The 14,545-nt window shown below is 39.3% G+C and overlaps 1 protein-coding gene across 1 annotated transcript; it reads left to right on the top strand.

Annotated features, from left to right (window-relative positions):
* Positions 1-9,399: 9,399 nt before the first annotated feature.
* Positions 9,400-9,765, top strand: LOC145588777 (uncharacterized). The gene has a single exon (XM_081645383.1). The coding sequence runs from the start codon at positions 9,400-9,402 to the stop codon at positions 9,763-9,765; it is 366 nt and encodes a 121-aa protein (XP_081501509.1).
* Positions 9,766-14,545: the final 4,780 nt, after the last annotated feature.

Here is a 14,545-nt window from a genome sequence, read left to right as displayed (position 1 = left end):
ATTGTAATTGAATTTTGAAGTTAATGTGTTTAATCTTGCTTTATTTTTTTGTTTGTTGTATTTAATTGCTTATACATGTGTTGTTATATGTCAAACAACTTTTGCATGTTATTTTCTGAATTTGCTCTTGGATTTTTTTTTGCTTTGTTTTAGGGAGATTATGATAATTGGAATTCAATTTTGAAGTTAATGTGTTTTTTATGTAGAGTATGAGAATTTATAGGCAGCATGTCATTGTGTTTAGAAATCAAAGTAAAGGGGATCGGAGTAATACTATGTGGTATATGGTGACTTAATACATGCATAAAAGGGTAACGTTTGTGCATACAAAGTGTAACTTTTTTGCATACAACCTGAATTTTCCCAAGAGGAATTTGTGAATTTGTAATTTGTGGTAATTTTTATCTCTGTATTAATCATTATGCATAAATATTTGATATAGGTGGTTCTATTGGTGGATATCATTATAAAGCGCCTACAAAGGGAAAACCAATGCCTAAAGAGTTTGCTAAGGTTAATGTAGTACCTAAGAAGGCCAAAACAGTACCTAAGAAGGACAAAACATTGCTTGAAGAGTCTGCTAAGGGTAATCTAGTACCTACCAAGGTCAAAACAGTATCTAAGAATGTCAAACCAGTACCTAATGTAAAGAAGAGAAAGAGGAGTTCTCAATTGGAATTGGTTTCTGATTCTGATTCTGATACTTAAGTGTAAGAGAATATGGTTTCAATTATTCTTGATTTGCATTTCTTTTATTATATTTTGTTTGTAGTCTATATTGTTTTAGTTAATTTTTTTTATAATTATTTAGGGACCAGAGACGTTTGATGACAAGGTGTAAACCACATACCTTGGGAAATTTGGTGAAGAAACTTTAGTGATAAACAAAAACAAGCTATTGTTGTAGTTGGTTTTGGCGGTTTGTTACATTTAAAATAAAAAATTCTATGTCGTAAAATGCTACCTTGGCTTGTTGAAAACTTTATTGCTAGTAGCTGCATGTTTATCGTTGCTAGTGGTAAAGAATTTGTAGTTACTAGGAATGATATATGTGATGTGTTTTGCTTGCCTATGGGTGATATTCCTGTTCCTGAACTCAAGAAAAATGCTGAACTTGCAAGTGTAGACAATTGTATTCTTCAGGCATGGAGATCTGATTTTGATGTTTCTGATAAGCAATCTATTCCTTTGTCAAAATTAAAGTCTCAAATGCAGGAGTTGGTTGATGGAGGCGTAGCATTTAAGAGTTATTTTATGGTTCATGCTATGTCTAGCTTTTTAGCTCCTACTCCTAATAGGACAGTTTCTTTGAAGTTGCTAAAGGTTGTTGAAGAAGTTGATGAAATAAAAACTTTTGATTGGTGTTCTTATGTTTTGAGGAAGTTTAAAAAGTCTGCTGATAAGTATAATAATGATCCAACTGTTCAAAGTGTGAGTGGATGTTTGCTGGTTTTGTGAATTCTGTATTTTCCATTTAAACTTTCAAGGAGAAAAGAAAAGTTGTAGCCTTCCTTTAATTCAACATTGGACAGATGCTAATAAGGTTAAGAGTCGGATTAATTTAGAGGCTAAAGCTAGAGGTTTTGGGAAGGGACTATTGGATACATCTACATATCCTTTGTCACAGTCTACAATTAGCCAAATTGTTGTTAAGCAACCTCTTACTTTTGGATCTGATCTGGGTGGTTTAAATGTTGGTGGTGCTTGTTCAAGTGGTACAATGGGCTGCTTTGTTCAATTTGAGCTTCTGGATGGTGTCTTGACTGATGATGAAATCAAACAAATTTCAATTGATGTAAACTTTTTTTTTCTTTTTGTGTTTAGTAGTTATCCTTTATGTGCACTAAAGTTACCCTAAATGTTTAGTTTAAGTAACTTTTTCATTGTTTTTCTTTGTTACATTTGTTTAGTTTTTTCTTCATTTCTCTATTTGTAGGTTGTTCATGAATCATTTCTTTTGCTTAAAAGAAATGTGGATAGTTTTCAAGCGTTCAGTCAAAGTGTTTTAAAACTTTGATTGATTTGGTTACCAATGTTTTTTCTGAAAGAACTACTTCATTGTCTTGTGAGGATCCTGTAGTAGTTTCATAAACTCAACAATTACTCTATAATCCTCATTATCATAAGCTTTTAGAGGGTATAATTGAGGAGTGTATGAATATGAAGTTCGCACATGAGTTTTTTCAGTTTTGTGAAGAAGATGATCCTGAACGTCGTAATAATGAAGATGTTCCTTACTCTGGTTATAATGAAGATGTTTCTGGACCTCCTATCAGATCCAATAAATCTTTATGTTTGCCAATAATTCAGAAGGTGCCTTTTGTGACACTTTTTATGAGGGGTAATGCTCGAATTTTAGATAGTTTGCCTTAGTTACATTTGGAAGTTCTTGATTATTCTTTGCTGAGGGATGAATCAATGCATAGGAAGTTAAGTGTCATTTTCAGTCATAAATATTCTTTTATCCGTTTTTTTCCTTGATTTTTTTAATGCTTATCTTATTTTTTATCGTTGCAGTGAGAACCTTGTGACTTTTGGGATGAATTTTCTAGTTCCAAGAGAAGATATGGTGTTCATTGCCGCTCCACTTAAGATTCGATGGTGCAGTGTTGATTACTATGCTCTGTATTTGAATGATCGAGGTAGCATGTTTTGAGTCTTTTGGTTCTCGAAGATTCTTTTTTTTTGGTGTGAGGCAAAGTGTATGAAACTTGATTTTTTTATATTTAAACACATTGACTGTATATTTAAATAAACAAGACCTTATACTTTAATAGTTTGCATTGTTGAATGTTTGTGAGCTTGAGAAAGGTGACAATTCTAATGCTGTTAACGATTTGCACGGTATATGGGAAGGAGTGGGTCTGCTACGAGAATCCTGAATGTGATATAATGGATTCTGAACTAGTATATTTCATGCTAAACTAATATCATACCCTTAAAAGAGTTATGTTTGTGAAATGCTCATTACAACACTTTTAATTTTGTTTCAGATCTATGTTCCTATCTTATTGAGGATCACTACGTTTTGTTTGTTGTTGATCATGCAAAAAAGTTGATTTACTATGTATCTTGACAATATAATTTGGCGTGATTCTACTCTTGACTACTTTAGACAATTGTCTTTTCATCTGGTATGTTCCTGTTATTGAAAAGTTATATGCTTTGTGTATATACAAGTTTATTGTTTCAATTTATTTATTTATTTTTTTTTGTATTCAATGGATTCTAAACTTTTATATTTTTTTTATCAGTGTGTTCAATTGGGTGCTTTTCTTGGCAAAAGAAATCATCCAAGGAGTACTCAAATACCTTCCTATAAGTTTGAAGATGTTGATTTGGAATGGAGAAAGACTAAGATTGACAACACTGACTGTGAAGTGTTTGTCATGTATCACATGCTCCATTTTGTTGGTGAATCATTCATATTAAATGAACTCAAATTGATAAGTTTTCATCTATTTGTCTTTCGTTTTTTCCTTTTTGATGTTTAAGTTCTTTCAAATTGATAAGTTTTTTTTTCTCTGTTGTGAGGTTACTAGAAGAAAATTTCGATGTGGACAAATCTGTACCACACTTGTATTGTGTGATATGAATGAATTCAGGGCTGATGTCTTGGCAGAAGTAGCCAAGTTCAACAAGAGGAAGAAAAATGCTGATTATGGAAAGGAAATTGAAGAAAGAAGGAAGGTTAAAATAGTTGAGAAGAAACTTAAAGAAGCACAAGAAAGGAAAGAAGCAAAGGAAAAGGAAAAGGCAGAAAAAAATCCTAAAGAAAAAGGGCAAAAAAGCAAACACAGAAGTACACTCCTTCTAAAGAGTGAACTGAGTTGTTAGTGATCGATTAGGTGGAGTAGTATAATTTGAAAACTCAATGTATGTGCATACATCCAGTATAATGATGTAATTAAATTTTCTATGGTATAGTTTTTGGTGGTGTTTTTTAGAAAATTGAATGTGGTTTTTTTTTTTTAATTTTTTTTTTTTTTAATTTGAAAACTGAATGTTTGTGCATACATTAAGTAATTTGAAATGTTATTGGTATATATTTTTCTTTTAAATTGTGCACAAAATAGGGTCATTCATGCTCCAAAAAGGGTCACTTTAATTTATGCACTAAAATGGGTCACTTCATGCAGTTAAAAGGATCACTTCATACAGTTAAAAGGATCACTTCAGTTTTTTATGAGGTCACTTTTGTGCATTAGGGTAACTTTTGTGCATAAAAGGGTAACTTTTGTGCATAAAAAGGGCATATATTGTGATAGAAAGGGTTACTTTTGTGGATAGAAAAAGTAACTTTTGTGCATATAAAGGGTAACTTATGTTCACCAAACTGTAACCTTTGTGCACAAAAGTGTATGCGTTTACTCTGTTCATGTTTCTATTATAACTGCATGTTCTCACTATTGTGCTAATAAGAGTATCATTTAACTTTTAGGAAAAATTGATGGGAATAATCCCACCTTTGGGGAGTCTGCGAAAAATAATCCCACCTTTGGAATACTTTTAAAACCTTTATAACCCAATCCGCTCAAAATGGTCCCAATCGGTCATGTAACCTACATGACACGTGGCGGCCTGTGATTGTTAAAAAAATAAAATAAAATAAAATTTTAAAAATAGTTAGATTTGTTTAAAGGAAAAATAAAAAAAAAAAATTAAAAACCACCCACCAGCTGCCGCTTGAGCCCATCCATTGCCTTGCGGTTTAGGACACCCAACCACAGTGTCGGAAGCGTCGGACCCCCTCCCCCTCACCACCAACCCCCTCCCTCACGAACACCTAGGCGGTTTTTAAAAAACCCCAGGTGAAGCTTCAACGAGCCACAAACGATCCCACATGCTCTTTTTTATCCCGATCCTAGCCCCCTCCCCTTCCCTGGTCCCTTTTCCGGCTACTTCCCCTTCCCCATGCCCCAATTTTGTCCCCCATCCCCTTCAAACACCTCGATTTCGGCCTTTCTACCCTTCCCACACCTTGATTTCGGTCATAGTTATGGTGGTATAGTGGCGCGGAAGAGGGTAGGGGAGGGTTGGCGAATGGCGCGGTGGCCAGTGTGGCTGGAGTTTGGTTGGTGAGGGTATGGCGACGTTAGACATCATCTGGGATGAGGATATAGGGGCGGGGAGGTGGCTGTGGTAGCGGTGGAGCTAGATCTAGGTTAATTTTTAGTTTTTTTTTTTAATTTTTTTAATTTTATAAAATAATTAATTAATATTAATTGCTAATCATTATTTCTTAAAACAAAATTAAAATTAAAACTTATTTTTTTGACCAATCACGTGGTGACACATGTAAATTAAACTTAATAAAAAAATTACCTACTCAACTGGTTACAAGTCACTTGGGACCATTTTCAGCGGATTGAGTATAAAGATCGGATTATTTAAAAGTATCCCAAAGGTGGGATTATTTTTCGTGGACGCCTCAAAGGTGGGATTATTTCTAGCAATTTTTCCAAAATTTTAACCAAACTATTCATAGAGTAAAAAAAGAAAAAATAGTATAACAATACAAAGTATAATAATAATGATAAAATTATGTTCTAACTTTAGTAGTAAAAAATTCTTAAAAGAGTTCGTATGTTAGGTGTCTTTGATCCAAATTCTGAATTTGGAGGTGGCAGTGCTGGTTTCTTTTTTCTCTTTCCCTTATTCAAGCCCTTCTTTTTCTCTATTTCTTCATCCTTTTGTTACAACTCTTTTAGGATCAAGTATAGTTGATACACTTATGCTTGTACTGGATGCTGAAGAAACATCATTATTGCTCTGAGTGTTATCTGCCACATCAGGAATGTCAGAAGCAGCTTCAGCACCTTTTTCTCTCTCAATAGCAGTAGCAAGTAAGTCTTCCACCATTCTTAGAATATTTATGAATCTTTTTTCCATAAATGCTCTTGTCTCTTCATTTTCTTGACTCTTTAAGATTAAATTGTAGTATTTCTTCATCATTGTTTGCCTCCCTAGTATACATGACTGTGTAGGATCTTGAATCCTCCAACCTATTCCATGCCTCTGTTTTTGCAAACTTAGTCCATCTTTTTGTAACATACTTATCTTGTATTCTTGTTATTGAATGTAGATGTAGAATTCTGATGCAATGATAACATAGCCATCTAGATGCTTCAAAATTTTTGCATGTACACCATACACTTTGGCTCCATGTATATGGTTTACTTGATGTGCAGACCATGGCTTGTCTTCTAGGGATACTTGATAAAGTACACATTCTTTTGTTCCCCCTATCATTTGAATAGTTATTGCCATAGAGTATCCAAACTCCTCTTCAAATTCTTTGAAGAAAGACAAAGTGAAAACCTGTGCACCAAAATCATGTAGCTATAGTTAAGTTGCTATATATTTTATGTTATTTATGTACTTTTGAGTATAACTTTTTACCTGTGCAACATACTTTAGCATTCCAAACAGTGGAAATGAAGCGAATGCTATTGACTTGCTACATGTGAACTCATCATATTTTTCTGTGCTTCTCCAACGATTGGTTGTGTTCTTAAATATGGTATAAAATTTTGTCAAGGTAGTTGCTTTACTTGCTTTGAACCCTATTGCATGATTAGTGCTTTCACTCCTTTGTGACAACAAAATTCCTGTTGAAAAGAAATCTCTACTAAGGGCAGGACACCATTTCTCTTTCAATTAATGTATTCTTTTGTACCAAGAGTGTGCTGTAAAGTCATATTTCTGCATCATTGCCTGGCACTTTTCTTCAAATTCTTGTTATGTCACACACCACTTTAAGCACTGGTTGAATGCATGCTTAATCTTTTTATCTTTTTTAAGAGCCCCAAATCTGGTTATTGCATTTTGTTCTACATGCCATATACAAAGTCTATGCCTTGTATTAGGAAGCACTTACATTCATAATATAAGGGTCACTTCATGCACTAAAAAGGGTCATTTTATGGAGTTAAAAGGGTCACTTTATGCACTAAATAGGGTAACTTGTGTTTTGATGGTCAAATATTGTATGTTGTTAGAACTTATTAGTTAGGGTAATATGTAAATATTAATTTTTTACTCGCTCAATTGCATTTGACATTGATTGGTCCTAGTAAGTGAATATTGAGGTTGGTGTTTTATCCTCCATAGCTTTCTTGAAGGTTTCTAGTAACCACACAAACGATTCTGTTTTTTCATCCCCAATAAAAGCACATGCAAACATACAATTATGCCAGTGATTGTTTATGCCAACAATAGGAGCACATATAAGATTATATCGGTTAGTTCTGTATGTTGTATCAAAGACGAACATCTCCGTATATCCTATAGTTTTCTAGCATCATTGGATCTCTCCAAAACATATTGGAAATTCTTCCTTCATTATCGAATTTCACTCTAAAAAAGAAGTTTGGATCTTCTGATTGTTTCTGATTTAAAATGTTCACTAAAGTTTGAGCATCTCCAGCCTTAATTGGCTCATTTCTTAACCTTGAGCAGAAATTCAGGTGATCTACAACGCTATGCCCTATATTCTGTTCTCCCCTTGCTTCTGTAGCCATGTAATTATAAGTGTCCATTGTAGTCAGACATGAAGATTTCATTATTTTGATAGGTTCAACTTATTCTTCTATCATTTTTCTTTCAGAACGATGAAAATAATGCCACTGTGACCTTGTTAGCTTGTGGTTATGTTGTTACATGTGCCACCACCTCAAACTGTCCTTCTTTATTTACTTTCACTCTTATGCATGCCTTGCAATCAGATCGTGTACTGGCTACTTGTCTTGGCTTTCTTGTTTTCACATTTACATTCTCTTCATCAACCATTTCAACTAATTTTGTTTTCTTGTTACCTGTATTTCTCTTTCCTTCTGCTAAACAAACATAATTTTTCTCTTTGACTATCTCTGTGCGTGTGAAGTATCTTGTTGTATGCTTTCTTATTGAAAACCCCAGTATAGCAGCATGTTTTTCATATAATTTCAAAATTTCTGCAAAAGTTTCTCTTACCACACCAACAAATGATCCTCTAAGATCTAAACTAGAAGCATCAATTAGATTTGCATATGTGATTTAATATAATAATTATATGTTTTAGCATAATATTCACTCAACATTCACACCAAAGGATTAATACAGACATATCAGACAACCAGAGGTAGCATGTCATTCTATTTAGAAATCAAAGTGAAGGGGAGTAATACTATGTTTTATATGCATCATTTTATGCATTAAAAAGGTAACATTTATGCATATAAAGGGTTACTGTATAGGATAGCTCCTGCTAAGCTATCACCAGGCTCCCAGACTGGCCCCGAGGTGCGCACTCACCGCTGGAAGAATAAGTCAAGGGGGCTCCTCAGCCAGGTAAAGTCAGCCCGCAGGACTGACCAAGTATGACTCTCCACAAAGGAGATCGTACGCCTATAAATAGAGGGCAAAGTACAACGGAAAAGAGGTTAGACACACAAGTTATTACACTCTCTCTATTTCTCTAAGTACACTTTCTCTCTCTAAACACACTCTAACTTAAGCATTGGAGGGGGGTTCCTCGAGCCACCCCTGAGGGCAGTTTACGTGTGCTGCCTTGCGCAGGTCGTCGACGGGACCTAGCTCGTACCAGCAGAACCCTGGATCCACACCTGGAACAATCGGCTCTAGAAGGAGGGGAAGGATCATCTAACCTGAGGTTCACCAGCTGAGCAAGGGACTAGTTGACAGACCGCCATGGCCGGAGAGGAAGTTGCACAAACACCAGTCTCTAAGACCAGCGAAACCAACCAAACACCACAAAAAAACAGCGTCAATAACCCTCGATCCAAAAGGATCAACCGAAAAACCCAAATCCAATATCTCCCAGAAATCTAATCCCGCCGGATCGACGTCTGCTACAACCAAAGCGGCAGCGAAGCCAATAGATTCGATAGGGTCTAGTTCATCTTTTAAGTTCAGAATGCCATCGACAGGCACGAACAATGAACCCATCATTCCAACACCAGTAACCCAGAAACCGCAGCCCGTCAATATGCCAGCCATTCTGCAGAACCTCTCTAAGTGCAGTAAAGAGCAGTTGGCAGCCATGACAGCAGTCCTTACCAATTTCGGTAAAGGGACAGGCTACCCACCAGTAGCTACAGCTACAGAGTCATCCATGAAGAAGGCGATACCTATAACCTCACCCCTGAGCAGGAAGAACTAGTCCAGCCGAGGAAGAAGGTGCTGGAACTAGAAGCTTGGAAATTGAATCGAGAATGGAGTGTGGATGAGGCAGCCCAAGAAAAGGGCAGCCCGGAGCCTTGAGTTGCTCACGGCAAGTTACCAACCTCTGAGCGAGGACCAAGTCTGGACAGGAAGAAGCGAGCGCGAATCCAGGTTATTCCAGATGATTCCCCATTTTGTAGGGAGATTTAAGAGGAGCCGATGGAGAAAATAAAGATGCCTAGCTGTAAGTACAATGGAACCACAACACCTAAGAACCATGTTTCTGCGTTTGAGAATCACATGGTACTGTACACCATGACAGACTCAGTCTGGTGTAAGGCATTCCCACTAACCTTGGAAGGGCAGGTGGCTGAGTGGTACGGAGCCATCTCAAAAGGATCCGTTTACTCCTATAATCAGCTGAAGAGAATGTTCATGGAGCACTTTGTCACCCTGGTGGATTGTACAAAAATGACCACCAAACTGATGTCACTGGTGCAAGGAAAAGATGAACCCCTAAGAGAGTTCATCACCAGATTTAACAAAGAAGCAATAACCATCCCGAACATGAACCAGGAGGTAGCGCTGCTAGTAATGTAGAGCGGCTTGCTACCGGGCTCACCGTTAAGAGCGTATATGGGATGAAAGAGTCTTAAAATGCTGGCTGAAGCGCTGAGAAAAGCGCACGAGTTCATAAAGGCAGATGAGACTGACAGGGCAATGTTGAACAGAAAAGCACCAAGTGACCCAGTTAAGCGAGCTGAAGTCACCCGGGCTGAAAATACAGCTAGGGTGGATCAGCCCAGCAGAGCTGAACAAGGTCGCAAGGATGCAGACAGGGCGATAGGAGTGAGAAGATCAGACCAGAAATGAGAAGGCAGGATTGGGAGGTTTGACCAATACACTCCGCTCACTCATTCGAGATCTCATATCTTCAGCGTGAACAAGGCTGATGATAAGTGGCAGAGACCACCCAGAATGGTGAATAGAAACCGTGATCCAAGCAAGTGGTGTGACTTCCACAAGGACCATGGACACACCACTGATGAATGTACACACTTAAAAGACAACATAGAGGACTTAGTCCGGAGGGGATACCTGAACCAATTCAAGCAACATTCTGACTCCTCCAGGAGAAGAGAAGAGGACAGGTCTGGCCATGACCGCATGGGAGGTCACAGAGGTCCAACTGAGGGCAGAGATCGAGACAGCAAACTAGAAGGCAGGGTGTATGTAATCAATGGTGGACCAGTGCATAGAGGAACTGTGAATAAAGCAAGGGCTGACTTGGGAGCAATGATCCACCAGATAAATTACAGTGAGAAGTGCAGATGGCTGCCACTTCCCCAGCAGCCACGCTACATTTGATGAGTATGACCAAGAAGGCATAATTTACCCTCATGACGACCCTTTGGTAGTGACTAAGAGAATTGCAAACTGGGAGGTAGACAGAGTACTAATAGATGGTGGCAGTTAGCCAACATCATATACATCAGTGCATTCAAAGAGCTGAGGTTGGATAAAAAAGACCTAAAATGGGTAAGTTATGAAGTCACCGGGTTCAATGGGTCTGGATTGATTCCGGAGGGCATAATTGAGCTCTCAGTTTGAGTTGGAGAAAGGTCAAAGCGACGAGATGTTTGAGTAGAGTTCTTGGTAATAGACTCTCCATCACCGTACAATGTGATCGTGGGAAGACCACTTATTCACAAAATAGGCGAGGTGGTATCCACCTATCACCTTGCCATGGCATACACAACCAATGATGGGCGGTTTGCAAAGCTTAGGGGAAACCAAAAGACAGCCCAACAATGCTATATCACAGCCCTGAAGCAGCCAGCTAGGACCAGGCAGCAGCCAGGCTCAGGGCCAAGGTCCAATGAGCATGTTGAAAGGAAATCAAGAAAACGGAAGCGGGAGGAGTATCACAAAGAAAAGGATAAGCAGAAGTTAGCAATGGAAAACTTTGAGCCCGCAAAGGAAGAGGCAGCCAGGCCGCTGCCCAGCGGTGAACACATAACTGTTGAGCTTACAGAGGATGACAACTCTAGAACGGTAAAAATTAGGAAAGATATTGACCCTAGAGTGGGAGTCTACCTCATAGAGCTGTTGAGAGCGAATAAGGACGTTTTCGCATTTTCAACAGATGAGATGCCAGGAATTGACCCCGCAGTTATGGTTCATAGGCTGAATGTGAAAGAGTACATCAAGCCAGTTAGGTAGAAAAAGTGAAGCTTCTCCACGGAGAAAAATCAGGCAATCCAGGAGGAGGTGGACAAGCTTCTAGAGGCTGGATTCATAGAGCCTTGTGATTATCCAGAGTGGTTAGCCAATGTGGTCATGGTAAAGAAAGCGAATGTCCAGTGGAGGATGTGCGTTGATTTCACATATCTCAATGCATGTCCAAAAGATTGCTATCCGCTGCCACGGATTGACCAGCTGGTAGACTCAACCAGTGGCCACGCCTTACTAAGCTTCATGGATGCCTTCTCAGGGTATCACCAGATCAGCCTGCACAAACCAGACAGGCAGAAGACCGCGTTCATCACCGAAGAGAGGGTGTACAATTACATAGCCATGCCCTTCGGGTTGAAGAATAAGGGGGCTACTTTTAAGAAGACAATGAATAGATTGTTCATGCACCAAAAGGGGAGAAATGTTGCAGTATACGTTGACGACTCAATTGTCAAGAATGTCACGCAAGCGGGGCATATCATGGACTTAGAAGAAACATTTGCCACGCTGAATAAGTATAATATCAAGCTCAACCCTAAGAAATGCATTTTTGGGGTGATCTCTGGGAAGTTACTGGGTTTCCTGGTCAGTGAGAGGGGAATCGACGCCAACCCGGAGAAAGTGGAGGCAGTCATAAGCCTCCCAGAGCCAAAGTGCACTAAAGATATCATACGGCTGAGAGGAAGAAGGTAGCGCTGACTCGATTCATCAGCAAGTCAGCTGACAAAGCCCTACCATTCTACCAGCTGCTGAAAGGAAACAAAGAGTTTAAGTGGGGTGCAGCAGAAAAAGAAGCTTTCAAGGGGATCAAGAAGCATCTGACCAAGCTCCCGACCATAATCAGCCTGGAGCTGAGCGAAAAACTACAACTGTACATCTCCGCCTCAATACAAACAATCGCGTCAGTTCTCTTGGTTGAAAGGAAAAAACAATAGAAACCAGTATACTTTGTAAGCCACGTGTTGACTAAGGCTGAGCAGAGATACCCATTGGTAGAAAAACTGGCCTTTGTAGTGGTAACAACAGCAAGGAAGTTAAAACCCTATTTCGATGTGCACACAATTCAAATCCTCACAAACCACCCGCTGGAGAAAGCCCTGCAGAAAATGGATGCCTTAGGCAGGCTCCTGAAGTGGGTGATAGAGCTCTCTAAATATGAATTCGAGGTCAAGCCTAAGGAAACTATCAAAGCTCAAGCCTTAGTAGACTTCATAGTGGAAGCCTCTTACGAAGAAAAAGAGGATGAAGTTGGAGTTTGAAAGGTGGCAGTAGATGGATCTTCAGCCCAAACGGGAAGCGAAGCAAGAATAATAATAACATCGCCAGAAGGCAATGTATTTGAGTACGCCATTAAGTTCAAATTCAAGGCATCGAACAACGAAGCAGAGTATGAAGCAACTCTACCAGGCCTGAGAATGAGCATCACAGCAGGAGCAAGAAAAGTGCACCTGCAGACTGACTCCCAGCTGGTCGCTAGCCAGCTGAGGGGGGAGTATGAGGCTATGCCTATAATGCTAAAGTACACAACCAAGGTGAAAGAGATGGTGGCTCAGCTAATGCATTTTCAGATAGACCCGGTCCTTAGAGCAGAAAATTCCCAAGCTAGTGCATTATCAAAGCTAGCCAGTTCTACCCTGCAAAGTCTCACAAGGACAGTCATGGTGGAAGTCCTAGAAGAGAGCAGCATCGCAGAAAGCAAGCAGGTGAATTGCATCAGGCAGCAGCGAGCATGGTTCACAGACATACTGACCTACAAGGTACATGGCTCACTGCCAAATGATGAGTCGCGAGCCAAGAAAGTAAAAAAGGACGCCAACTGGTACGTGGTGATGAACGGGGAGCTCAACAAGAAGGGCTTCCCAAAACCACTTCTGAGTTGTATTCCAGAGTGGGAGCAAGAAAAAATCATGGAAGAAGCACACTCAGGAATCTTGCCAACCACATAGGCGGAAAAGCACTGGGAGTTGAAGTGCATAGAAGAGGAGCATACTGGCCAACTCTGACACAGGATGCATTAGCATACATCAAAAAGTGTGAAAAGTGCCAAAAGTATGCTCTAGTCATAAACCAGCCAGCAAACGATCTGACCCCAATTCTCAGCCTGATCATGTTCTTTCAGTGGGGAATGGACATATTAGGACCCTTCACCACTGGGTCAGCGGGCAGAAAATATCTCATAGTGGTAGTAGACTATTTCACCAAGTGGATTGAGGCTAAGCCCACTAAGTACATAAAGGCAGTCCAGGTGAGAACGTTAATATGGAAGAACATTATAACAAGATTCGGGGTGCCACAATGCATAGTTTTTTATCATGGGTGCCAGTTTGACTGTGACACCATCAAGGATTACTTGGAAGAGATGGGCACCAAATATGCAAGTGCCTCAGTCTGCCACCTGCAGATCAATGGCCAAGCAGAAGTAGCAAACAAGCTGATCCTTACAGCCTTGCAAAGGAAGTTAGAAGAACATAAAGGCCTCTAGGCTGACCTACTCCCAGAGGTATTATGGGCAAACAGAACGACAAAGAAGGAGTCTACTGGAAAAATTCCTTTCACCCTAGCTTATGGGGCAGACGTAGTAGTTTCAGTAGAGGTGCAAATCCCCAGCCTGAGAATCCAGCACTATGAGTAGATGGGGAATGAGAAGCGCCTGTTGGAAGAGCTGGATTTCCTGCCAGAGATGCGGCTAAAAGTAGCTCTTAAGCTAGCAGCCCAAAAAAGCAGAATCTCAAAGGCTTTAAGCAAGAGGGTCAAGCACCGAGAAATGCTGCCTGGAGACTTGGTTCTCAGAAGGACAGCAACAGTAAGGAGAGGAAACCAGCATGGAAAACTGTCAGCCAACTAGGAAGGCCCTTTCATCATCCATGAGCAAGTAGGGCCAGGCGCTTTCCTCCTCGCAGATCAAGAAGGTCAGGTCTTAAGGAATAGTTTCAACGCAGATGTGCTAAAGGAATATTTTGTTTAAAAGGAAAATGGATAAGTAGAAGTCAAAAAACTTTGTTTAAGTTATGCTAAAACATTGTTTAAAATTATGCTATGTTAATCAAGGCAACTTAAGCCATTTGAATTCAATGAAATACGAGCCTCTACATGAGGAGTATACCATATGATCTTGTTTAAACATGTTTATCTGATGAGCTATGCT

The sequence above is a fragment of the Chenopodium album genome, chromosome 17 (genome assembly GCF_948465745.1).
Source record: "Chenopodium album chromosome 17, dcCheAlbu1.1, whole genome shotgun sequence".
In the NCBI taxonomy this organism is placed as follows: Eukaryota; Viridiplantae; Streptophyta; class Magnoliopsida; order Caryophyllales; family Amaranthaceae; genus Chenopodium; species Chenopodium album.
This window is presented reverse-complemented; position numbering and strand designations above follow the sequence as displayed.

Excerpts from the sequence above, each read along its gene's own strand:
- LOC145588777 (XM_081645383.1), top strand. The coding sequence starts at position 9,400 with ATGCCTAGCTGTAAGTACAATGGAACCACAACACCTAAGAACCATGTT.